Here is a 27023-nt window from a genome sequence, read left to right as displayed (position 1 = left end):
TAATGCTGCAATTCCAGGACTTGGCTCCATTATTCTATTTGTATTAATGCACAGGGGCAGATTTTACAATGCATGACAGAGTAAGAATATTTTATATGGCTTACAAGCCAAGAAATAATGCAAATTTGGGTTATAAAAGTACTGTCAGCATATTGCGCCTGCCTCTTTGCCAGCACCAGTTTGCTGCCTCTCATATTTTATTATGTGTTTTTTAAAATTACTACAGGAGGCTGAAATTCCAGTTGCAGGTCATTACTGACCCTTAATGGACAGCTAGCAAGGCTTTTTGGGGGAGACCAAATGAGATCACATCAAACCACACAGTACTGGTTCTCCCACACTTAATGTTCCCTCACCATCACCAGCCCTCATCCTGGAAACACAAATCCTTGGCTAAAGAACCTTGGATCTGTTGGGAATGGTGCAAAGTCTTTCCCTCCCACCATGATTTGGAGAAAACTGATGGGTTGTATGGATAAAAGAATCCTTGAGCCACAGCCCTTGACCTGATAAAAAAAACATGAGCAAAGACTTCTCTCTCCAATAAACTCATTAAAATGATATGAGATGTAGGTGTTCTTTCAGCAAAAGTGTCATATCTTATCTGATCATATTATATACCTAAATGAGCTCTGTCCAGAGGGCAGGGATACAATTACATATAAATCATATCCATCCCCAAGGAGCTGTGCCTTTACTCCTTACTCCTGTAGCAGCCATCAGCCCATTCCACAGTGAATTCCCACTCTATGCATCACCTGAGTTGTGCCAGTGAGACGGGAGGGCATTGCCCTGAGTTGAAGTCAGTAACATCTTGCAACTTCTCTAGAGACACACAGTGACCTTTTCTTCTGCCAGACTGTGCTTGGACCATAGGCTCATGAGAAAAAATTAACTACAACTACACACAAAATTAAAAGAGAAGGTCTCAGCAAGCCATGACATTTTGCTGTGCTTGGAAGAGACACTGCAATTCTTGTGCAGCTGGAAAGTGCTGAGATGGTTTTAATGGCATCTGCTGTCTCTTGATTGACAGAGCATAAACATTTCAGAAATACAGGCAACAGCATTGAAGCCACACAGCAGCAGACAGCATTATTTACTGACTGTGACCGAGCTACTGCTATCAGTCACAAACTGCACATCCAACTCAGGGTTATTGTGATTTCGTTTGAGAAATGTCCTCTTCTGGATGAAGAGGTATTAGCAGCTTCACAAACACTGTCAGCTAATCAAAAAATATTAGAGAAGCTCTCCACAGCTTAGTGGTTTTTTGTCACTTGCTCTAGATGTTAGGAATATGTGGAAGTGAATAAATGTATTAATACACTGCAGCCTGTCAGGAGCCTACTGTGAGCCTGTGTACTGCATTCGCCAGTCGAATCTGCCTGATACTCTCAGCAGTCCCTGACAGCAACCTGTTCACATAGGAATCAACAAGAAGTCTGCTTTTAAATGGGAATATCTGGCATGATCACAGAATCACAGAATATGCTGAGTTGGAAGGCATGCACAAAGATAATGAAGTTCAATTCCCAACCCGGTACAGGGCAGCCCAAGAGCATTGTCTGAACACTTCTTGAGCTCTGTCAGGCTTGGTGCTGTGACCACTACCCTGGTGGATCTGTTCAGTACCCAACCACCCTCTGGGTGAAAAACCTTTTCCTGATATCCAACCTAAACCTGCCTTGACACCACTTCAGGCCATTCCCTCAGGTCCTGTCACGGTCACTTCAGAGCAGAGATCATCAGTGCCTGCCCCTCCTCTTCCCTTCATAAGGAAGTTGTGGACTATGAATTTCTACCTGAGCTATAAGTGCTGACACAAATGTGATGTTTGTTTACTCCACATTTATGTTCCTCAATCTGAGCAACACTGTGACTCTTCTTACAAAAAGCACTGCCTGTGCTCAGTAATGTCATCCCTGCTAAACTTTGCTTGCTGTTATCCAGGTGGATGGAACATACTTTTCTGGATTCAAAAAGACCCTCATTTTTGGACATAAACAGACTGCTGGATTACAGGCTAGTTGAGAGGGGGGGGCAGAGTAGGAGCAGGAGGGGATGGAAGGGAGAAGGAAGGAAAGGGGAGAAAAGCATTGGTGGAAAAAAAACTCCAGGAAATAAATGAAAAAATGTGAGGACTCTTTCTGTCAACTATTTCCCCCTTTCCTTTCTTCTGAGGTCCTCTCATGCTTCTCCACCACCCCTTTTGACTGATTGCTTCCTGCCTTCTCCCATTTCTCTTTTCTAATTCCTGTACACTGGACTTTTTCCTCTATTAATATATCCCAAAAACCAGTGCCAGTGCCAGAGCCCGTCCCCAGCAAGGCAGGAGCTGTGGGGTGATAGCCCTGCCAGCTGGAAGCCTCTCAAAGAGAGCTGCAATGCAGTGCAGTGCTGCCTTCCCATTATACACTAGGGAAAACCAGGCAAAGGTGGATGCTCCTGTGGAAATATTGGATATCAAAAGGGAAGGGTCTGGCATCAAAACAAAGAAAGCAAAAACATGCCAGTGAACTGTTTGGTATAAAAAGCAACAAATCTCTCCCATACAAAATGGGATACATGTCTAAATGGTAATCTTCTCTGTGCTTTGGTGTTTGAAACAGAGAAGCTGGGTGGTAAGAATTTAGGAAGCATTTTAAAGCAAAAAAAAATGTGGTTGATAGAAAAAAAAAACACCAATATCCAATACACCTGTTGTTTACATTGATATCACTATCAATCAATGATATGCCACTGTAGACCAAGGAAGAAGACAAATTCAATAAGAAACAATCCCTAGAATGAGCAGTATCTCAGTCTTTGCTCTCATCTGCTTCCTTCTGGCAGTTGAGGCTTGTGACACTCTCTAGCACCACTGTATGTCACAGCACTGCAGTTCTGCCTTGGCAGAACTTTTGGCATGAGGCACAGCTCACATCCTGCTCACAGTCACATCAGTGTGAAACCAAATGCTGGATTTATTCCAGCGAGGGGATAAGGATACAAGAAAGCCATTTTTAAAATACAATTGATTTTTAAAAGGACAAGATCTCATCACAGAAATCAAAACTGTGTACACTAAATGATATATGGATATGTACATCACCTTCTGATGTATCCAAAAGATATAGCACACTTTGTGCTGCAAACTGTACCAATGTACAAAGTAAGAAGAACTTAAGAAGTATAACAGCCTTAGAACTGATTCATGAGTTCAATCAAAAGCTTATCAATTTTATGACAAATTACCAGTCAGTAAAATTTAATGCACGAAGTTGTATATTCTGTGATCCTTGAGTAATGCCTGATACACAAAATGAAATGTTTCAGTAGCACTTTTTCAATTATTTAATACAATTTCTTGCAGGTTTTATTGCATCACAGTATTTTTCATTGTTTTTTATCTTCAGTGGCAATGTAATATATATAGAACTGTATCTTTACATGGACACCACCAAGACATCTTCTTGGGAAAGAGAATAACTTTTGTGCTGTTATTCTGCTGCTTCCTATTAGATTCCTATGCACATACATATTTAGTATTTTGTATCATTGCATCTTTTTAATGCTAATTTTTCAGCAAGAACAAATCACATTTAGGCTAACTTTGCCTTTTTCTATTCCTTCAAGAATTATGCGAAGAATTATCTTTAATTGTCTGTGAAGCATCACATACCCTTACAACAGTCAGCAATTAACAAGCCAAATTTTGAGGTTTCTACAAAGCTCAAAATGTCCTCTTTAAGTCCCATATCACTATACTGATTCTCAGCAGTCCTGAGAGACACATCTCTACAATGTATAGGTTGATCATGTTCTTTTTTGTTTCTCCATCTCAGAAAGAGGTGAGAGCTCTGTGCCTTAGTAAATTTAAGTGCATCTCAGTTACTTAATGCATTTTGTAATAGAAAATCTGGCAGATACATGAAAAATCAAGCTTCTGCAGTGGCCAAAATCAACTGTCATTTTCTGACATCTTACTCAGTTCTGAAGTCAATTCCTACGGAGTTTGAAATTCTTGAATAAAAGCTCAGTACAGGCTTCTGTATTTGACCTAATAATATTAAAAAAAATAAATTAGTCAAACCTCTCTTTAAGGAAAAATATTGACATCACAGTATCTTCGATTCTCCGTTGCCCAGCATCTGACTGAGTCACTAGACAAATGAAAGAAAATGAGTGTTCAGAAACACTATGGACTATAAGGCCCACTTAACACTCTAAGGTCCTTGAGCCTCTCCAGCACTGCGTGAAACAGAGCAGAGTTAGCTGGCTGCTTGAGAAATCCCTGGAGAGGAGGGGACTGCACAGAGCTGCAGGACTCTGCCAAGCAATGAGCACTGCTCCAGCACACAGCACACACCAGGAAAGCTGCCGCCATCACCACCAGATGAGCTTCAGAAAAACAAGCTGGAATAGTTCCAACACGGATACCCACATGCAATGCCCACCCCACATCTCTGATGGGTAACACATGGCAGAGAGGAGCACATCCTCACCTCTCCACTGCTCCAGGGCACTTCAGCCCTGGAGAGAGAGCAAGCACAGCAGTGGAGGTGCTGCTCCCACCACTCCAACCACTGAGGCAGCAGCCCAGAGCAAGGAGCTGGGCTGGCAGTAGGCAGCAGTAACTTCTAAAGACCACCACAGATGTTTGCTTCAGTGCCCACAAATCAAAGTCCCTGGGAAAGCCACCAGGGTGGCCTTAATCCAGCAGGATCCCCTCCAGGCACCAGAATTGCTCAGGGTGACAACAGCAGGAGAGGTGGCTAAATGGTACAAAAAGCTCCTACCCTGCTCACACCAGACACTTCATCCTGGGACTTATGACTTAAAACCTTTAGGACCTGATAGGGTTTGGCCATGGCTGGATCCTAGGAAAAATATAGGCACAATGGGAGTAATTTATTTTAATAAACTAAAAATGTATTGTGCTTTTGGAAAGAAATTAATAAATATTATGCTTCCATGGAGTAAAAACAATACGTACCAATATATTTTCTGCCCAACTTAGGAAACAGGTTCCCAACTCTAAAATTACATAAATGTGTTAGTGAGCACAATTTTACATGTACACAATTCCTTCATTTATCTAATGTATTTGCAGGTAAAAACTTCACTAACTTGTGCAATAGTTCTTACATGTTTGTAATACATCTCAACCTGAAGAGAGCAAATTATAAAGGCAAAGTCTGTGTAAGATATGAGACTGCTGCAGGGGAAAAAACAATGAACAAATCAAACAACAATACCCACAAACCAAAAAACACATTTATCTCACATTTAAAACTCTTTTCTCAACTTTTTGTCCCCAAAAATGAATAACATTGGTTGTGCAAAAACTAAACCACTACATGAGGCATATTTTAAAGCCTCATATAAACAATGAAGCTTTTATGGCATCCTTAGAGCAAAGAATGTCCAAATATGGCTGAGAGTTAAGTACCCTGAGAATCAACTGCTCTTAATGAATTCACTGAGGTTTGTCAGTCCACGTTTACCAAGATTCAGAAGAGAAATAAAGAGAAGCAAATGCAATTCAACTCATTTTCCTGCCCCATCCTCTAAAGACACCGTGTTATAAACATCCTCCATATCTTGGATACTGGAGGCATCTGTTGAATCTTGGTCACTGACTACAATTCCTACTGAAGAAAGGCTAGAAATGAAGGAGTGCATCTTTTTTGCATAAATATCCCTAATGTTAAAATAGGGAAGGTCATTGCTTTTCTCTTTGCGATCATTGTTGCACTGGTCTCTGTCAATAGCTTTTTGCTTTTGGTAGTACTTAGAAAACTTATTGAAAATAATGGTGATTGGAAGTGCTACCACCAGTATCCCACAGATAATGCAGAGGGTGCCAAGCAGCTTCCCAGCAAGTGTGACCGGGTAAGTGTCCCCATAACCAACAGTGGTCATGCTGATGGTTGCCCACCACCAGCAAATGGGGATGCTCTGCAGTTCTGATGAGTCATCGTCTTTCTCCACTGAGTAGACAAGCACTGAAAAAATAGAAATCCCAACTGACAAAAACAAAAGCAGGAGTCCAACTTCTTGATAGCTGTGTCTCAAAGTGGCGCCCAAGGAGCGCAGTCCTACAGAGTGCCTGGCCAGTTTCAGGATGCGGAATATCCTCATCAACCGCAGGATCTGAACCACTTTCCCCATGTTCTCAATGTCTTCACTTTCTTCTTCCTTCGTGTCCACAGCCAGTGTGGCATAAAATGGGATAATAGAGACAAAATCAATGATGTTCAGTGGTTTTTTCCAGAACTTCTTTTGACTTGGAGCAGTGAAGAGCCTGATCACTAGCTCAGCAGTAAACCAGATGATACACGTAATCTCCACAGCTTCCAGCACAGGGTCTCCAATCTCCCTGTCATTGGCATCCAGCCTTTGAAATTCTGGCATGCTGTGAATGCACATGGCCACAATTGATGCCAGAACAACACTCAGGGATGACACGGCAATTAACTTAGCAGACAAGCAGTATGCAGGATTTTCCATTCTGACCCAGATCTTCTTTCTTATTTCACCAAAACACAGATTATCAAACTTTTCTAGCTCTTTATCAAATATGGATGACTCTTCATCGGAGGAGTCCATACTGTCATTGCTCTTCTGATCCCAGTCTTTATCGGGACCTTCTTCTTTCCGTTCCTGGTACCGATTGCTGCAGCAGGAATCAATAAACAGCTCATTTATCCCCCAGTACTCTATTTCCTGGCAGAAGGAAAAGACACAAAGTTCTTCCATAACATGGAGTTTGCCCGTGTAGTAAAAATTCAGAACGTATCGGAACAAGGAAGGGTTCCTGTCAAAGTAATATTCCTTGTCTGCCACACTATAATCATCACACAGTTCTAGAATAGCCTCTTCTGAATGGCATTTAAGAAGTTTTCCGAGTCTGGTATGGGGAAATCGGAGCAAGGTGCTTTGATCCACTGACTGCTTAAAGCCACCCACATTCAAATTGATAAGTTCTGCATCTTTGCCAGGTCTGCGGAAAAATTCACCATAAACCATTTTGGACAGATGAGTTCCTCTGCTGTTGCCCAATGAGATTACATAGAACCTGAAAAAAAATGTAAGATATTGTTAGAGCATTTAATTCAGTTTTGCTCTTGTGACGCATTCTTTCCTCCATCTCTGATTACTGTGAAATGCTGTAACAAAACAAGTAAAAAAATAAATTACATTATGAATACCCTTATTCAGCATTTCACAGGTGTAGTTTTAAATTAGTTTAGTTTACAGCTTTAGCAAATTTGAGAGCAATAGGTTCTGGTTTAGGTCTCCTTTTTACCAGGGTGAAGGAAGGCTGCCAAATTCATCTGTACATCAGTCTCTGTTTTACTATCACACTGAAATTAGTAGTCATGAAATCCATATACTTCAATGATACAAAAAAAATTTTAAAGAGAAAACTTGTCAACCAATCAAAACATTCAAGATAAAACTTCTGAGCAGGTTTCTCTCAATTATAGTTTCAGCTGAGTTGTATTAAATTTATATGATGCTGCAATTTATAATCCACTAATTCTAATGTTACTTGCTTGAATGCAGACTGCAATTACTTCTGCTGACATATCAATTCATCTGTTTCTAGGGTAATCCACACAAGAGTGTTCTGTGTTCTTGAAAACTTATCAGAACTGCATTCAAAGCTTTTCAATTCCTAACTTCAAAATGCTGCAGTACATATCCGGGTATCTGCACCCCCTCAGGTATTTTTCTATCTGCCTTCCTACTCACTTCAAGTGTCACAACCCCCTTACAGCCTTGGTCAGTTCCCAAAGCAACTCCTATTCTGCCACAGCATAGTTATAACCACTACAGCAATGCTGAGAAGTTGGTGTTGAAGTGTCATTTCTGCAAACACAGTTTTCAGAGATGGAACTTCCACAGTAATTTTTCCTCAACAACTAATTGTGGACACCTGCAGATGAACAGAAGGATGTTTAAATGTTTCCGTATTTTACTATAAATTCAGTCGAAACTGAATTCAAAAGACAGTTATAGTTACTAGTAAGTTAACTTTTACAGAACTGCTTCCTGATTTCCTTCCAAGAAGAAGTCATTGTGAAGCCAAAACTGCCAGTTCATACACTTGCCATCAGATTATATGTAATTTCAGATCATGAGGGGAGCAAATGTTTTTGATCTCTGACACTTAAACACTAATTGATGTACACTACGCTAATTTATTTCAATTTAGTATGGAAATCAATTAATTTTAAATGTGACGAAATAGTATCAAAATCCTCTTGTCCTAAGAGATGACACCATTTGGTGCCATGCTCAGCATATAGAGCTGGGGGAAGAAGAGGGAAAGGGGCATGACAGAGTGATGGTGTTTGTCTCCCCAAGTCACCATCAAATATAATGGAGCCCTGCCTTCCTGGGGATGGCTGAACACCTGCCTGCCCATGGAAAGGGGTGAATAAATTCCTTGGTTTGCTTCACTTTTGCTTTACCTATTAAATGCTTTTTACCTCAACCCTCAAGTTTTCTCATTTTACCTCTCTGGTTCCCTGCCCCATCCCAGAGGGAGTGGCTGAGCATGGGGCTGAGCTCCCAGCTGAGATTAAATCATGACAACATAGAAATGATTTTGCACCTTTAGATTTAGTTTGAAGGCAGGTATTTGCTAGTTAATAGAGTGGTTGTAAGACACATTTGCTCCAGGCATTTCCCAAGGCTTCAGTTTGCAGGAATCATTAAGACGTAAAATAAGGCCATTGATCTCTCCCCACAGAAGAAGCAAGACTCATCTGATAAACATCAGCACACTTCACTCACCATCTAGAGCCAAGCTCTGTTTTATAGCATTATAAATAAAAAAAAAAGTCATAAATCTGGACTGGGGTGACTGGAAGTCAAAGTATATTCAGACCCAAAAAATCTCTAGTTATTGATTCATTTTAGTCAATAAAATCTCCACTTCTAGCAATTCATTAACATGAGAACACTGGCAGTGTAAGTGAGCACTATAAAAACCAGGCAAGATCTCAGATCACAGAGTCACAGCACAATAGAATGGTTAGGGCCAGAAAGTGCCTTAAAGATCATCTCATTCCCACCCTCTCTGAAGGGCCAGGGACACCTTTCACTAGACCAGGTTTCTCAGAGGCCCATCCAACCCAGTCTTGAACAACTCTGGATGAAGTGAGATGGGACATCCACAGCTTCTCTGGGCAACCTGTGCCAGTGTCTCACCAAGCTCACAGTAAAGAACTCCTTCCTAATATTCAATCTAAACCTACCCTCTTTCAGCTTTAAGCCATTACTCTCCTTCTGGGGGCACTTCTGACCATGACAAATAATGACAAATACAAAGCAAGTTTTACTCAGAAATAACTAAAGCAAGAACTTAGTGCTCAGCGAATTCTTAGTACACTAGACTGACTTACTGTTGAGACAGCAATATAAAACCATATTGATTATGCAGATGATATTCATAATGGTGCCTCCATGAAATTGCTCTGTACAATAAATTCAGTGAGCAATAATTTACTGCTTTATTTTGAGGGTACTGCAGTCATAATTTGCGCAAGACACAGAGACAAAGTGGATCTTGCTTAGAAAGACCATGGTCCAGAACCTGCTTAATGCATTACTACTATTAAGGGATTTTTAGACTACCGAAAGAATGTACAGGAAAGATTCATTATAACAATGTCAAGAAGAGCTTCATCATCTGAAGAATGTCTTGTTTGACTGGCAGAGACCTTGATTCCTGAGCCATGGACCAGGACATCCTTGTGCCAGTTACCATTAGAACAATTTGTGTCATTTTAATATGTGGCTCAAGCCACAAGGCAATGACCACAGATGACAACTTCTGTCTCAGCACAATGTGCTCTCTACTCAAGGAAACCCTTTACTCATCCAGGAAACTTTTTTCCTCAAGGGTAAAACTGTGCTCAGGTGTAAATGATGTTTTTCTGGAGTGTGTCATGAACACCCTATGAACACCGAACTACCAGAAACATTGCAAATCTCAACCTGAAGTGTAACATTAACTTCTTTGATCTTCTTCAAATACAGGTAACATAATAAACCGGTAACCATTCCAAATCACACTATTTTTGCCCTGGAGAGAGTATAAGAGAGCAAATAAACACATACCAGATGTTAGTTACTTGTTTGCTTTAATTGCTTCAGTTGTTTCAAGGAGCTACTGGGTAAGAATTCATATAGAATAGAAAATGAAACAAGACACAGAAGGAAGATGCTTACTGGAAGAATGAACATTATTTTCCAAGATAATGAAAAAAAACCCCAACAAATAGAAGTTCCAAATGTTAAGCTTCAGGGCTAAATAAAAGCCAGTCATAAGGAAAGCTGTGTGAAAAGGATACAAATTTTAGAATAAAAACCAGAATTACAGGATCTAACTCTTCCCAGTCCAATTTGGGTATGGGCTCTAGCCAGTGCTTCTGCAGTCACACATTGTTGGTGAGGCCACAGGCCCATTGTCTGGCTTGGAAGGGGAGTTGTAAATTTCTGGGCTTTTAGCACACTGTGAAATCCCTAAAGCTCTCAAAAGGGAGTCGTAGAGACAGTTTGCAGATACCGTCCCTTTGAGACAGCTTTGCAACAGATGTGTAACACATCCCAAAGTGTTTTGGTTTCCAACCTCTTCTGGAACAAACCACTAGGATTTTTAATGACCCTGTGGCTCCTTATACTACACATTCATTTGTTTGCAAAGTTCCTCTTTCTCAGTTATGTTTTGCATAGTACCTACACAAAGTCCCATTCTCTGTGAGGTCCTACACCACAAGCTTCAGATCACCTTTTTTGACACGTTGAATCTTTGAGCACAGTACCACCTTGGCTACTGGTAACTCCAAATCTGGGCAGTTTCATCTTTTGTTAGCATTAATCTGTGATTATCCAGACACAACAGAAAGTTGAACTAGTTTACAGCTGTTGTGCTCTGCGACTTAAAATACTCAAAGAGAGCACATGCCTACAGATTTTCTACCAGTTTCCTTCATGGCTATGTTGTCTTAGCCTCAGCTCCTGCTTCCTGTACAGTTACACTCCATAAACCTCTCAAGATTAAGTTCACATTTTAGCACGGTTTCCTCTAAGTTGAAGGAACATAAATAAAAAAGCCTAGTTCTGCTCACAGCAAAGTCACAAGGGATGTAACACTGACATAACCTGAAAGGGCACACAAATCCTGGTAACTCGACAAAGTATCAAAGTCATTTTTTTCCCAAGGAACCTGATGATCTTGGTAGATCTATCTCCATTTTAGGGTTCCAAACTCAGGAAATTCAACTGTGAGCAAATTCCCTCTAAAGAATCTTACTCTGGCACTTAGCCATGCCCAGGAACCAGATTTTGTCTCCTAAGGATGCAGACAAACACCTGGGCTGTTACTTCTGCTAATTTCCCGACAGTTGAGGGCTTCTACAAATCATCCAAGCTATACACGTGCAGGTTTTGACACCTAAGTACTTCTAAAATGCTGTGCATAACAAACCATAACAACCTTCAGCTCAGGATCAACATTTCACTGATTTTTTTAAGTGTTTTAATTTCTCCATTCATTATAGGGCAAATACTTGTCTAATGTACCACCTAGAAGTACTGTCAACATTTTCTGACTCACTGAGCAGAGAAAAACATTTAAATGCATATATAATTTACTTGATCAATCACAATTAGGGATTTGGACTGAAATCCAGTTAGCATGACTTAAGTTGTTGTCTGTCAGCTGGGCAGTAATAACTGCTTTAGCACAGTTAATTAAGCCTGGGAAAATGTAAGGTAATATAACTTGGCACAGCCTCTTTCACTGTGGTATAAGCTGCAGTATTCAACTTTCCTTTCCTTGTAATACTTGACATAGTTAAAGTTAATTGTAAAGTCATTCACAGACTATGAAGGCAGAGGTTAACTTTAAAAAGTCACTTAGCATGAACAGCAAGACCATCTGAAGAAACTACTCTGTCTGTGGTTATGGACATTCTGTGAGGCAAAGAGGATAAATTAACCAGCTAAATTATTTTCGCAGCTGTAATTTATTTTTGTATTCCACTGGCAGCATCATCCTTTATCCAAAATATTGCATTAAAATGCCATGAAAATAATAGAATTATGCAACTACATTTCTTTTCAAATGTATTCAGTACAACCTCCCAAAAGACCTTAGGTAAATAAAGTTTGAGTTGAATTATCCAGGCCAAATTTTGTTCTGATGTTACTTGGCTATGTTCATCCCAGCAGCACAATTCTACTGTCACCAAGCTGTTTTAGAAACTGAGCTTGCGCCAAAAGTTTGTGCAACTTTACAATACAATGAAGATCAGAAAAAGATGATCATCATTTGGAAACAACAATGGAAGCACTGATGACATTCAAATATAAAATTATTTAAATATTCGTACCTGTCGAAAAAACAACCTTCAAATATAGGGGGATAAAAAATAATCACTTCCTCCAAAAAAGTGATAAGGAAGAAAGGAATTCTTTCCTTTCCTTCCTGAGAGTAAAAGAATATAAGCAAGAACAGAAGAACAAGTACTTCCAGCCCATGGTCCACACCACCCAGCTGGGGCACAGGTTTTTAGGGGTGAATCACCAGTGGTGGGATCCATCTCTGCCATGACTAGTTAAGCAGCCTATATGAGTAGTGCCATAAGCTGTGTAACTTCCATGGGACTAATACAATGTAAAATGAATCCTCACAAAGTGAAATTCTGCTATTTCCACTATGAGGATGCTGGTGAGGACAGAGGATATGTCATGGGTTGGGTGTGAGAAAGGGGAAAGGTAAAACACACCAGCTGTAGCCTGCACATGACAGGAGCTTCTTTGGGAATACTGTCTGTGACATGAACTCCTTTCTCATACGCTTCTCATATAAAGAACAAGTAGCAACATCTAGTATCACCCAGTTATCAGAGTGTCATCCTGTAAAATTATTAAAGTGAAAAAAAAAAAAAAAAAAAAAAAAAAGAAAAGAAAAGAAAAGAAAAGTTGCTCTCACTGACTAGAAAAGCCCCTGGAGATAACACACATTATGAGAGTTAACAAGGCTTGCACCTTGCAATGCTCCCAAAGGCTCTGCAATTTATACTCTGCTCATATTAATTAAAAGATCATTATCCACAACTAAGTGGAAATGACAGATTAAAATGTTCTTGCTTGAAAACCAACCTGTAAATCCCCTCCATTCAAGCACAGTTAGAATGCTGCAGTTACAATACCTGTTCCACAGACAGCTCAGACAGACAGCTGACCACACTAAGCACTTCCTTGTGTTCCATCATCCCAATGGCTGATGTTCACAGAAATATTTGGGAAGATACCAAAAGCACTGTTACAAGAAGTTCAGCATTGCTCTGGTTTGATGGCAAAAGAAGTTTTTTTCTTCAAGTTATTTTGGCAGTCTTGTTTGACAGGTCGTATTAATGGCACCCATCAAGAGCACAGCTTCAAACGCAAAGTTCTATCTGAAGTGGACATTGTAACTAGTAGGTCTAGGTACCTCTGTAATGAGGGCAATTTCTATGGATCCCTTCTCAAAAAAAATATTTTTTGTACCTCATTTTCCACTGAGTTCCACATTGTTTCCATTCAAGTACTTCTCCAGTGATCAAAATCAACATAAAATCCTATTGGTACACTTATTGTGGTAATTTGTGGTATCACTGGTTGTCAAAAATACATGATCCCAACATCCATATAGAAAAAAAGATATGCAGAATAAAAATATATCAATATACTTCTTAAAAATAATTCTGCATTCCCTCTTGATCCTTGATTAGTCTAGAATCTACAAAGACCCTTCATGAAACTAATTCACTTACAGATGTAGTTTGGTTGTAAAAGTTTACCTACCTAAGCAAGGAAAATAATGCAGATACCCAGAAACAGAGAGCAGTGTCCCTGAAGTCACACAGCACATCAGCTGCCCACAAACAAGCCCACATCCCTCTCACATCATTACCTCCTTCACAGCCTCCTCAAAAGCTATGACACACCACTCCAGGTACCGGTACCCCCAGACATGTGGGCCCAGAGCCAGCAGCCAAATGCATTCTGACAGTTCACCCCTATAGCAGCTAATTAAAACAAACAAACAAAGAAAAGCACCCCCACAATATTTATCTGGCATAGAAAATCCAAGTAGCATTCCTGTATTTACACTACAGTTTCAATGTCCACGGATGTACTGAGGGGCTGTGATGGCAGAGGTGAGATACTGCCCCACTACCCCACCACAACTCCTCCAGACCTAACATCAAGGGATGAACATGAAATATTTTTTCTAATACACAGGTCCGTGAACCATTGAAGACATTCTTGAGTTTTTAAGGAGAGTGTTAATGGTTCACAAGCCTCTGCACAGTGGCAAAAAACACCCACATAGAGCCATAACTCATTCATGTTTAGGAAAGGAATGCTGACCTTGGTGCAATTCAGAATATTCTTATCTCTTGTGGAAGGGGTACAGAGTATTAAAATAAAGATTTAACTCAATGCCAAGAAGACTGATCTGATACTCAAAATCATTTGTTTGTCCATCCCACATTTTCTGACTGCAAAGTAAAATTAGTTATCCCCATTTCTCACTTTGGAGTCTGAGGAACTGCCCTCCTATACCTACTACAGATGGAAGAGCTGTTGACCATTTCTGCTCCCAGATTATCTCTTCCCACTCCTAATTTCTTTACTTTTTTATTTACTTACTTATTCTAATTATTTTTTTCTTTTCATTTTTGGAAGCAAAGTAATGTTTTTAAAGGACACAAAATCCAACCACAAGTCGGTTCCACTGGGTGAAAAAGTAGTTCTGAACAATCTAAAATCTATGCACCACATAAAGCAGGACTTTCCTTCCTTAAACTGGGAAGAGACATGAACATAAACACCAGGATTATCTTGTAACACATTACAGCAGAAAAAGCTGTAAGGAGACCTGAAAACAGTCCTGCCTGCCTGCACTACCTGCAATAGGAGCAGCAGGAGCTCAAAGGGCAATTCAGCTGCTGAGTACAGGGCTAAAACCACTCACTCACCTGGCTACACATAACTTTATAGCTTATTCTGCATTACATTATATAGCTTATTCTACATTCCATTATAGCTTTATTCTGCAAAGTCCTGGCTTTGGGATAAGCTACTTGAATAAAAAAAATTCTCCCACGCCCCCGCCCCACAATACTGTTCTGGCCCATTTTTTTGGAGTTTTTAAAATTTATTTAGAAATACAATGTTACATTAGTAATATACCCTTGAATACAGAAAGCAGGCTTAGAGTGGACCTTGAGTAGTAATAATTCAGCTTCTCCCCATCCTCAAGGCAGGATCAGTTACTTGGAGACAAACTTTGGCAGATGTTTATTTAATGTCCCATGATAAAGCCTCTCCAGAGAGGTTGTGGAATCTGGTCCAGTGCTTGAATGTCCTTGTTCTCTCAAAATTATTTTCCTATCTACTTAAGCACACTGTGCTGCAGTCCAGGCCCATGGATGTGTACATGTACAGCAGATTTGGAATGGGATGCAGTCATTGAGGATGGACAGCAGTAACAGACTATCTACAAATTTTCCACAAGTCAGTTCCTTCCTTTGCTATATATTTAATTTTACTTGGCAGTCCGAGTAGATAAAGTTACATTGTATTTATTTTTTTATGTTTTGAAAAAAATTCTATTAATTTCAGTGATAGACAGAGGTTTTCTTTACCACAGTGAAGTCCTCCAAGATATTCAGAGTCTCTTAGGCAACAAGAATACAAGCAATTGTTATTGTGAATATTTTGAGTGAAACCTTCAACTGAAAATCTGTAAAAACACTTGTGTTTGCAGCATGTTAATCTCACTAAAGGAGTCAGTACTGTTCAACATAAATTCTCTTGACCCCAGACAACTCTGAAGCAGAGCTCCAAATCTCACTTTTATGTAAGTTCTGCAGTCCACTGTGATCCAACATTCACTTTCAAAACATCCAAGTAACTTTTACAATGTGCTAGTATGCGTGACTTGAGGCCCCAGGCTAAGGAAGGATATGTGGAGGCAGCTGGAGAAAATACCTGCACGAGATGCACGGTTCAGAGCCATGCTGCAAACCTTATGCACACCTTATTGCACAGCCATGCTGCAAACCTTACCCACACTGAGGCCTCCAGAAGCCTCCACTTCTTGGAGCACTTAGATTTTGGCAGGTGCTCACTGATCCTACACTGGACATGGCTCAGTTACACCATTCCTCTTGACCTTCCAAGTAGCGTCACAAACTGATTTGAGGTTAAAAGATCCTTTGGAGGTCACCTTGTCCCACCCAGAGTCAAAGCTGGTTTAGTTAAAGAAGGTTGTTCAGGACCAATTGATTTTTTTTAACATCTCCAAAATTTCCCAAACTCTCTGGTAACCTGGTCCAGTTGGACCCCTCTTATGGGGAAAATATTTCTCCTAAAGCCTAGTTAGACACTCTTCTGTTCCAATCTGGGTTCAGTGACTCCTTCTGTGGACCTGCTGGCTGCAGCTCTGCTGACAAAGCCCATGATGCAGCTTTCACAGTGAGGGCACAGTGCTCACCTGTGCTCTACATGCTGCCTACCACAATTCCCACATCCTTCTGTACAGAGCTGCCTTCCATTCCAAACTGCTGCATGGGGCTATTTCATCCTAGATGGAGTTTCTCCAGGGTGCTCACAGCCCTTTTAACAGCATCCCATCAGTCAACCAGTGTATTATTAGTCATCTCAGTCCTTACAAAACAAAGGTGTTTTCCCTGTTTATTTCAGTTTGGCTGTCCCCACAAAGCATTCAGCAGAAAGGACATTTGCCAGAAAATGTGTGAAGAAAGTAGGTGACAGGCTAAGATACAGAGCTGCATCACTGCACCACTGTTCAACTGAATGTTCGTAGAAACTGCGACATTGTCATTGCACACAAAAAGGAACAGCCAGCAAGCAAGTTTTTTTCACAAAATAAGTCAGTCCTAATCATTTCAGCACCTGTCAGTATTATTACCCATTGTTTTTTCAGGAAGTGTTGAGTAGACCTGGATTTACATATGCAAAGTAATACCACACACAATTTGTAAGGTACTGGAGGTGCTATGTGTGTGGGCTGGATTCTGGCTAGTATGTGTGTTTGCACAGCCCATAACAATGCAGCCTTTTAATCAACTCCATGTCAGACCTTATAAAACTACTCTGGTGCCATTTTCACTATTGTCTTCCAATGACAGAAAGTTTGGAACAGATATAAAGCCCAACAAGATTAGAAGAAATCTCAGAAGTCAGAATCCAGTCCTTTCTCTCCTTACTTCTCCCAGCTTTCTTTTTTTACAAGTATATTTTTCTAATGTTTAAGATGACCCACAGAAACGTCCAGAGAAGAAAAAATGAAGGTGAGTGGCTGTATAAATCCTAATCCCACAAAATTAGCAGACATTTTGTGGAAGACACTACAGGACAAGGGATTTGTTAGGATTTTACCTGGGCTAAACTTCAGCTAGATAGATTCAAAAACTCCCACACTGAGCCCCAAAGATTTTGAAGGCACCACACACCAATAGGCCCAGAGGAAGATCTGAGATCCTAACTACATGTCTTCCAAGAAAGAATTAGAGTTAATTAAGCATATGCAGTGCATTGGAAGAAATTAAGAGCAATACATATTTGGGTGTTGTTAGTAGTTTCCCTTTACAAGCTGCTGTTTGAAGCAAAGTACCACTGAACATCACTGTAAGCAAAAACCTGTTTGGCCTTAAGGGCAGTTTAATCTACAACTCTCTAGAAGAAAAATAAGATACTTGAATTTATTTTTTTTTTCTTACTGAAGTACTTCATTCAAAAGTAGATAGAACGTGCTCAGTAAAACTCTGGAGAGAAAAATGACAACTTCTGCCTCTCACTTTATTTGTGAGGCAGTTTTCCCACAGTCCCTAGACTTTGTATCTGAATACATAAACCCTTGATATCATCTGAAATCAGTAATATTGAGAAACATGTCTGATTGCCTGAGACCCAAGTCTCAAGGCCAGGAGTTTTTAGAGGTGCCAGCTGAGACTCAGTCCAAATTTTTCAGAAACTTGGTCCAAAGTTTTCAGATAGAGTTGAATACACATCAGCAAAAGGAGTCTTTTCAAGTCACCTTGGATTTCTTACAAGCTAACAAATAAAACCATGCTTGAGTATTGCCTCAAACCAGGGTTTTTGCTCAGCTCCAAGGATAAGTGATATCTCAAGAAGGCTGAAACACATCCCCAGCCTCTAAAAGTTACAGAAGACCTCAGAAAACACTGGCTTCATGGTCAGGAAGTGGATGGAGCATCCCGGACACCCAGTAACAAGCACTTTGCCTAGCAGCAAGTGCTTGCAGATTAAGCTTTTCTCACTTTCAAGATTCACAGGTTTCAATGGGAATCCACAATAAATCTTATTTGAGCACCAAACACACTATGAGCTAATTTTTCCTTTGTTTTGTTCTTTTCTGTCATCATAAAAATGAATCAAAGTAAGTGGGAAAAACTTCACTCTGCCTGGCCTAACATACAGCAAACTGTAAAACAAAATCACAACTCCCAGAAAAGAGCAGCTTACAATGAGAACATAAACACCATTACTGTTTCCAGACTAATAGCACTGAGCTAAAATATCACCAGGAACTCATTCTATCCCCATTGTACAGATCAAGCTTTTACCAATTTCATGGGTGAATTAGAAGGGCAGTATTGATCTATGCTGGATGCCCTTTTCAGAGCAAACATTGCACTGGACAGGAAGACACACAGATCTTCTTAGCTTAAGAAGAATATACAAGGCAGCATCATTTTCAGCAGCTTATTCAAGAGAAAAGGTGTCTGCCCCTAAAATGTCATGCTGCAACCATCATTCAATGCTTGTCACTAGCTACAGCTAAACCACAGAGGACTGATTTACATTTGTGCTGCAGTAATGAGTGAGCTGTTCTCAAAATGAAAACCTAACTTACGGCTCTATTTGCTCTTCTCTCAACAGGCAATAAACAGAGTTCATAAAATTACAAAGCAGCTTTGGAATCATAATCTAATTAAATCAGCAGTAACTGATTGAAATAACAGAAGAATTTTACACATATATATAAGATAAAGCCTTCAAGAAAAAGGAGTCTTCTTTGGGATACACTTAGTCTTCCACCACCTCTGTTTTAAACATGCTGATTGACAACAATTGTCCACAAAACTAATATTGTAGATTTATAATTGCATCTCACAAACTATCAGGTTAATTCTTCTCTCACTGAAGTCAGGAGTGAGAACCCCCTTGCTCCCTGTAACACACACCACCACGGTACCAAAAAGATTTTAGAGCTGAAGCCTCTGCAGCATGTTACGGGAGGTAAAAGAGAAGCAAGGAGCATGGAAGAGCAATCAGAAATTTATGATCCAATTTTTATGAAACTACCCAGGCTGTATTGTAACTCCTCCATGCAAACCAAAGCTGCCATAGATTTTTCCTGAGCTGGTTATCTGCCTCCCACAGGTAACCTGTTTTATTTACATGAACATCAACAATCAATGTGTTAGGCTTGAAGAACTAAAAAACAGAGAAATATGAAACTCTATATGGGGCACAAAATTGCCAATACTAAGTTTTACAAGATTGATTTACAAGATAGTTTTTGTCCATAAATCCCATAGCACTTAATAAGGTGCTGTGAGGCAGATGCCTTGAGCTCCATTCTTTGGAGGCTGAACCTGAGACTCGAGAGGTGACCTTTTCAATGTCATGTAGCAGGTCAACGTGTTCTACTTCAACATTCCCAAGCTCACAAAGTCTCTGCTATTGCTTTGAGGAGAAGACAAGCAATCCTCTGCACAAGCTGAGCTCTGAGCCTGTCATTGGCATAGCACAGGGCTTGAATGATTAAACACTTGGAAGAATTAACCAGTTTTTAAGATATCAGTTGGCATCTAAACTGCTTGTCCAAGCTGATGAACAAAGGACAAAAATGTAAAAAGGGAAGAAAAAGCAGGAAGCAAAATTCTGCCACAAATCACAAATAACCTATCCTCCCTAAACCAACCACACTCCATTTTGTCCATGTGACCTTTGCTGGTATTTACTGGCATGCTGGTAAGACCAAAAAAATTTTAAAAAAGGGGAAAAAAGAAAAGTTAATTTCTTAGCCTTTACCCTAATATAGTCCTACTCAGAGCATACACAGCTCCAGCTTCAGAGGTGCACCCTCAGAGCACTCACACAGCACAACACCTTGCAGGGCAAGAAGGGACAACTGCATCTCTGGCTGCTGCTGGCAGAGGTGAGGATGGTGCCAGGCTGCCCAAGTGCCACCGTCTGCCCATGGACTGATTCTGGATTCACAATCCAACAGGTCTCCCTGCCCCTAGATTAACCTTTAAGACATAAACTTCTCTGGAGGAGATGGCAATAGACACTGAGCAAGCCAAACTCAGGCTGGTGTCTGCAGCCAGGGCATGTGGCTGCTCTGAACAAAAGGGAGTCAGTCTGAAGGGCTGAGCCATAGTGGCCTCTCCTGAAGCCCCCTCCCAGAAATTCCTCAGCAGCTGTGAGAGCTGGTACACCAAGACCCCTCACCTCAGCCCCCACTCACTTGTCAGGGATGGGAAGGCAAAATGGGTAAGACACCTTAGTGTGAAGGGCAAGAAGATGAGCTGGAGAGTTTGTGGATAAAAGAAAGGAGAACAGAAATTCACGCTATGACTAGTGACATTGGGAATACCCAGCAGACAGACATCAGTGACAGGAACAATCTATACAGGGGAAAATGAGTGAACCCTTCTACACCTTCATATGAACATTACCAAAACACAGAGACCACCATGTGTACTCCAAACTTACCTGAGCTCTTTACTGAACAGTGCACAAAAACCAAGGCCTCAGGCTTTACCTGTAACACAGCAAATGGCCCCAAATGTGCAGCAAACTAAGCAGAACAAGACGAGTGACCACAATGGGACCTTCTAATACAAATCATAAAGTTCATTTTCCCAGAAGATGTATGTCTCTTGAAAATTACTGTGGAATGAGTTCCCTCAGAAACTAAGGACCAAGACAGTCAACATCATCTCCCTCTGCAAGAGAGGTAAATATTCTGGAAGTCATCTCCTCCAAAACAGAATGAAAAACAAAAGAAAACCATTACAAGCAACTGTCACACACAGAATGCCCTTGCAAGAAAAACGAGCCAGTTATCCACAAATGACAGATGACAGCAGTTTAACACACTGCTGTTAGGACGTCAGGTACATTATGAATGAGACAAGATGAGCAGAACACATTCACATAAAATGAAAAGTACAGTATTAAGGAAAGAAGCATCAGTAAAATATGGGAAAATGAAAAGGACCAAAAGGAAATGAGGTATAAAAAAGAAAAAATGGTAAAGAATGAGGTAGTACCTTGAAGATGATCCCCTGTCATTAACTGGTGCAGAACCATTGTCTGGAACAGGTCAAGGACAGTTTCTGTCAGCTGAGGATTTGGTCCTCCACACAAAAACAGGCAATGGGAATGACAGCATTCTGCCATTTATATGACAGGTTTTCTTGGGATGCCTTCCCCCTCAGAAAGTAAACAGGCAACACAGGAAGAAAATAAGACGATGCCATAAATTAAAAGGCAAGGCTTAACAGAAATAATAAAAAAAAATGATGAAGAGCAAGAAATAAAAACAAAGGGATGGGGAAAAGGCAAGATAAAAAGAAAATATCCATAGATTAGTGGAATACATTTTATTTATTCATGATCTCTGTTTTATGATGCGTCCTTGGCAGATGTCCCACAAGTGAAAATTTGCAAGGCAGATAATGATGCAAGCATAGAGACTTGAGCCTTGTTTCTAGTCATTAGCCTTGGGCAGATCTTTTTAGTATATGTGCCCCAATAGGAAGTAAACAAGTTCCTTAAATCAAGAGTCTTTGGACAGGAGACATGCTGCAAACAAATGGGCTTAGACAGGGACTCCAGGAGATAAGACCAAAAGCATGGTCTCAGCTTGTTTTCAAGTAACCACGCAGAAGGTCAGGCTGCTAATATGGGTACTGACCAACAGGACAGGGTCTGCCTCTGTCCAATTCACCCAGACCCTGCCTTTTATACACCCTCCTTGCTAAGCAGCACTTATTTCACCTGAGAGCACACGGGCCCAGCCTGCCCAGCTGGCAGGGACAGGGATCCAAGAGCAGGCAGCCCTGGGAGTGCTGGCCATAGTCTCTGGAGTGACCCCAGCACCGAGGCAGGACATGTCCAACACCAGCCTGGCCAGGGGCTCAGCCTGAATAAAAAGCACACCTCTGGCAGGTGAACCAGTGCTGAGTGTGGAAAGCTCAGCTGCCTCCACTCTCCATGCAGGTTTAAGGTGCCTCTGCAGCTCAGCTCAGTCACTGCTGAACCTTGTTTTGCACTGAGGCTGAACGGTCTCAGCACTGAGTGTTCGTAGTTGATTTTATCCTGCCTCTGGCTGTAACTGCACAACTAAGGTGATGCTGGTGGCTAAACACTGATGTATCATCTTTCCAGATTTTATTTGGTGGTTTTATTCTTCTTGCCTTGGGAAAGTTGCTACATCCCTAGAGAGGGTGAGCAAAGAACTGCTTCTCCCTCAGGACCTCTGTTTCTACAAAGGACATTTTAGTAAAACATCTGACCTCACCTGTCCCAGGAACACTGCTAGGGGTCACACTGCAGTTTCTGTCAGCTCAGCTGAAAGCTGATCATTGATTTTCTTTTGCCCACACTCACAAATAGGAAGTCGAAGGGCTGCTACAACTTCTGTGGGTTGCCTTAGTGCTGAGACAGGTAACAAGACATAGAAGATATTTACAGACAAGGAACAAGGTCTCTTTAAAAAGAGCTTTAATGTCCTCTGCTACAAATACATATAGATTTACTCTTTTTTTAATTGCAAGACCCACTTAAATCTGTCCAGACTGTACAAAGCAGATCTAAACAGACAAGTAAATAACTGTAATTTAGGAAATCTGATATTATTTCTGGACCTTTCCCATACTTTATTTCCTGAAATTGAAAAAAATCTAATGATACTGTGCCTCTTTTAAAGAGAACTATTTTGAAATCTACAGCTAAGAAGCAACCTTGTAAAAGCTAGGTATGACTACTGTCAGCTTAAGTTCTTTTATCATCATTTACCTACCTACCTGTATTCAAATAATTTACACAATTTCAGAACAGAAAATCATTTTTGTCTACCCACAGCGCTATCTCAGCAGAAATTCAGATACAGAAACTAAAAAGTTTCTTTCTTATTCGCCAATTGTCTTTCATTCCCCTAAAAGACTACTGGTTTCAACACTGCTGCAATGGGCAACTTCCCCCAGCAGTGGATATTAAATACACCTTGCAAAGTTGAAAAGCCACCTCCACGTCATGGCTTAGGATGACTCAAATCAAATCTGTAGGTTATTTAACCCTAACTGATTAGAAGAGAGAAAGACTTTGGGAAATGCTGCAATTTGACTGAGGAAAATAAGAATTAGTGGTCCAGGACACGTCTCTAAAAATGAGATCTGCCCCAGGTCTCCCAAGTCAGACACCAGAACTCCACTCACATCCCCTCGGAAACTCCCGGCTCCCGGATAAAAGGTACTCTCGCTCCCTGTGTCCCCTCAGGACTGAGCCTGAGTGCCTTATGCCATCTATTGGCCTGGACCAGCGACAGGCGCTCCGAGAACTTTAATTCTGGGAAAGCGACTGTGTTAAAAGGAATCTGTCGGTAGATCTGTAAATTCCGCTAATGGAATCAATACACTGCCGCTGCTCAGATCTTGAGGTCTACCTTGCCCAGCAGACACACTGAGTTCAGCTCCCAGAATAACCAGCAGCTGTGCTTTGCATTAGGCAAATGAAACATAGTACTGATGCACAGTGATCTGACGGGCAAGGAAATCCAGAAAACAAGCAGAGAGAATTTTTATTGTCCTACAGATGAGCATTTAAATAGACATTTATAAAAAGAGAAAGCTCCTTCAAGATTCACTTAGTTCTAAAATCTCGTTAACTATCCCCAACTTAGTAAAGTCTACTTTAAACCTGACGCGCACAGTGAAGAAACTTCTTCCACATTTCCTCAGCCACAGAGGCCACTGTAGCCACTCACGGCTGCTTAAACCCAGTTTACTTTTTAATCTAAACGAGTTTCTAAAGACTAGGCAGAGCCCTGCAATGCGAAAGGACTCGGAGGGATGGCTATTGATCCTCTCCCGCACAGCCCATCACAAAGCAGCCGCCGAGGGCCGGAGCGGTGCCCGGAGCCTCCCCGCGGGGAGCGCAGAGCGCCCGCAGCCCCGAGCCAAGACCCGCCGGGACGGGACAGCCCAGCCCACCGAGGCTCCCCGAGCCCCAGGCGGCATCCCGTGCGCCCCTCTTCCTCCTCCTCCTCCTCCCCCGAGCGTTTGCCCCGCAAAACACCAGGAGAGGACCCGCACCCCCGGCCCCGCACCCCCGGCCCGGCGCCGTCCCCTCCGGGCCGAGGGGCCGCTCCCCGGGGCCGGGACGGCGCTGCCTCACCTGGAGCCGCCGCCGGCCGCCCCACCGCGCTCCGCCCGGCTCCGCGGGCCGCCCGGGGTGGGAGGGGAACGCAGGCGGCGGCGGGCGGGCTCAGGAGAGTCCCCTCCCCGGCCCCGGGCATCCCCCGGCCCCGCGCCCCGCTCCGCTCCCGTCCCGGCGCTGCCTGAGCCCGCAGGGATCCCGCAGCGCCCCTGGGGGTCCCGCAGCGCCCTCGGAGCCCCGCAGCGCCCCCGGAGCCCCGCAGCGCTCCCCGTGGTCCCGCACCGTTCCAGAGCCGTGTCGCCGTGTCTCCGGGGGTCCCGGTGCGCTCATGCCCGGGCGGTCGGCGCTCCCCACAAGTCCCGCTCCACGCCCGGGGATCCCGCTCGGGCTGCGGGGGGTCCCACCCCGAAGGTTCCCTCCTCTCTCCCGGAGCGTTCCCGCACTTTCCCTGTCGGTCCGCACGGCAGCCCCGGGATGTCCCGCTCGGTTCGCTCGGGGGGTCCCGCACCCACCCGGGGCACGCGTGGGGCCCTGGCTGTGGCACCTACCGGGCAGCCCCGACAGTTCCCCGCTGTCCCTTGGCCCGGGGAGGGGCGATGCTGCCGAGGCGGCGGGGCCGGGCCGGCGGGGCTGCGGAGCGAGAGGCGCCCGTGCCGCGCTCGGGGCTGCGGGGGGGGCTCTCCCGTCCCGCTTTTGTGCGGCGGCGGGGCCGGCTCTGCGCGCTGTCAGCCCCAGGATTGATCTGCCATCGATCCCCAGCGCCGCTCTGCTGGAGCCACACGGGCGGCTTGGCCAGCCCGGGGTGCGGAGTGTCCCCCGCACGCTGCAGGGGGAAGGAGTTTGTCTCCCGTGTTGTGCCCCAGAGCGCTCGTCTGCTTGTGCCAGGGCTCAGCTGTGCCCGAGTTAAAGTCAGAGGGCGATGGGAAGCCAGGCCGGCTCCGGTGTGACTCGAAAGCACAGCTGTGACCGTCCCGTGATTAAACACTTTGTCTGTTTCGGTGGTGTCGTTTTGAAAATTGCCGAGAATGAACGGGGAGGTTTATTGCTTCATTAGAAATGTTGATACAATGTAAAGTATTTTCTGCATTTTTGCCAAACTTTTCAAAACTTTTCACTAAGAAAAAGTACTCTGAAACATCATCATCATAACTAACTGCAGGATTAGAGGGAAGAAAAAAAATTGTTTTGTAACTATTTCTGCCAATCAGTTTTGCCTTGAAAAAAATCTTGCACAAATATTGCACAAAATTCTCCTTTGTTTTTAGGGGAGACTTATTTGTGGTGGGTGATTTTAGAATCAATTACATATTTTGAGGAGAAGATTTCAACTACTTTTCTTTTAGAGGCAACACAAATACTATACTGTTGTGTTCTGGTTGTGGTAATAATTTTTTAGTCTTATACGAGTCCTCAGTTGTGAAGACTGAGGAGAGGGGGATCCAGAGAAAATACATTTCTCTCTGATTGTGTTTACTGTTATTCCCTTGAGATACTATTGCTGTGCAGAGAGGATTCATTTTATTACGTGTCATAGTGTATAATAGCATTAATAAATTAAATTTTTATCACATTTCTCTTTCATTAATCATAGAAGTTTTAATCACTGCAGAATACGTCTTGTCCAGATATTACATCAACCCTTCAATGTTTTGCACAGCAATATGCATTTATGCTACACATCTTTTTCAAAAATCATCATTAACCAGGAGTACAGAATTTAGTTGCAGAAAGTTTCTGAGGAATCCATGCCCTGAGTGCAAAGTGAGTTCCTCAGAACTGTACAAACACAAGAATGTGAACAGAATACTTCCTGAAGATGAATGAGGTCATCTTAGTGGGTCACTTGGAGATTTCAGCATAAAATTTGAAAGATCCTGCAGAAATATTGTTACTGACTTTTGGAAATGACACTGCAGCACTGCAGCCCATCAGATGGTTACACAACCTCAAGTCATCACAGGCAAGAATGTGAGATGCTGGAGATTGCCCAGGAAGGTGAGCTGCAGCTGCCTGGGGAGCAAGGACACACACGTTTGTAACACACAGTGACATCTGTAGTGACAGTGGGGGAAAGGGTAGGCTTATTGCCTGTGTCAACACGCCTGGTGACACTGGTGACTGTCCTCAGTGCCTGTTGTGGGCACTGGATGTGTCCCATGGTGCTGCTCTGCCTGGTAGGGAGGGCAGAAACATGCTGTCTTGGCTGCTCATCAAGCCTGTCGAGCTGCAATCTGCATTATCATAACTTAGAGCTCCTTACATCAGCATGAGCATGCATTGCTCTCTTCTAAACAACAGACCCAGTCCCCTGAGGGCAGCACATTTAGAAAAGCCAGTTCTTTCCTCCCAGTGTTCTGCAGACCCAGGCATCTTCTCTATTTTATCTGCATCAAGAAATACCACAAGACATAGGAATTGCATTTATTTTTGTATTTGATGCATCATGGTTTCTTTTCACATAAGCAGTGTCTGAGCACTGAGATGTCTGAAGAAACATCTTCTCTTTCAAATCAGTTCTTCACGTG

The 27023-nt window shown here is 42.4% G+C and overlaps 1 protein-coding gene across 3 annotated transcripts; it reads right to left on the bottom strand.

Moving 5' to 3' along the window:
* Positions 1–4295: 4295 nt before the first annotated feature.
* KCNS3 (potassium voltage-gated channel modifier subfamily S member 3) lies at positions 4296–25070 on the bottom strand. 3 transcript variants are annotated; one of them, XM_083858541.1, is made up of 2 exons: positions 25047–25070; positions 4296–7063 (listed from the first exon to the last, which is right to left on the bottom strand). In XM_083858541.1, the coding sequence occupies exon 2, from the start codon at positions 7012–7014 to the stop codon at positions 5533–5535; it is 1482 nt and encodes a 493-aa protein (XP_083714667.1). In that variant the 5' UTR covers positions 7015–7063; positions 25047–25070; the 3' UTR covers positions 4296–5532. The 3 variants fall into 3 exon arrangements, with proteins under 3 accessions (XP_083714667.1, XP_083714668.1, XP_083714666.1); XM_083858542.1 differs by lacking the exon at positions 25047–25070 and adding an exon at positions 24517–24539; XM_083858540.1 differs by lacking the exon at positions 25047–25070 and adding an exon at positions 21390–21671.
* Between the last annotated feature and the right edge of the window lie 1953 nt (positions 25071–27023).

Source organism: Zosterops lateralis (genome assembly GCF_965231275.1).
Source record: "Zosterops lateralis genome assembly, chromosome: 3".
Lineage (NCBI taxonomy): Eukaryota > Metazoa > Chordata > Aves > Passeriformes > Zosteropidae > Zosterops > Zosterops lateralis.
This window is presented reverse-complemented; position numbering and strand designations above follow the sequence as displayed.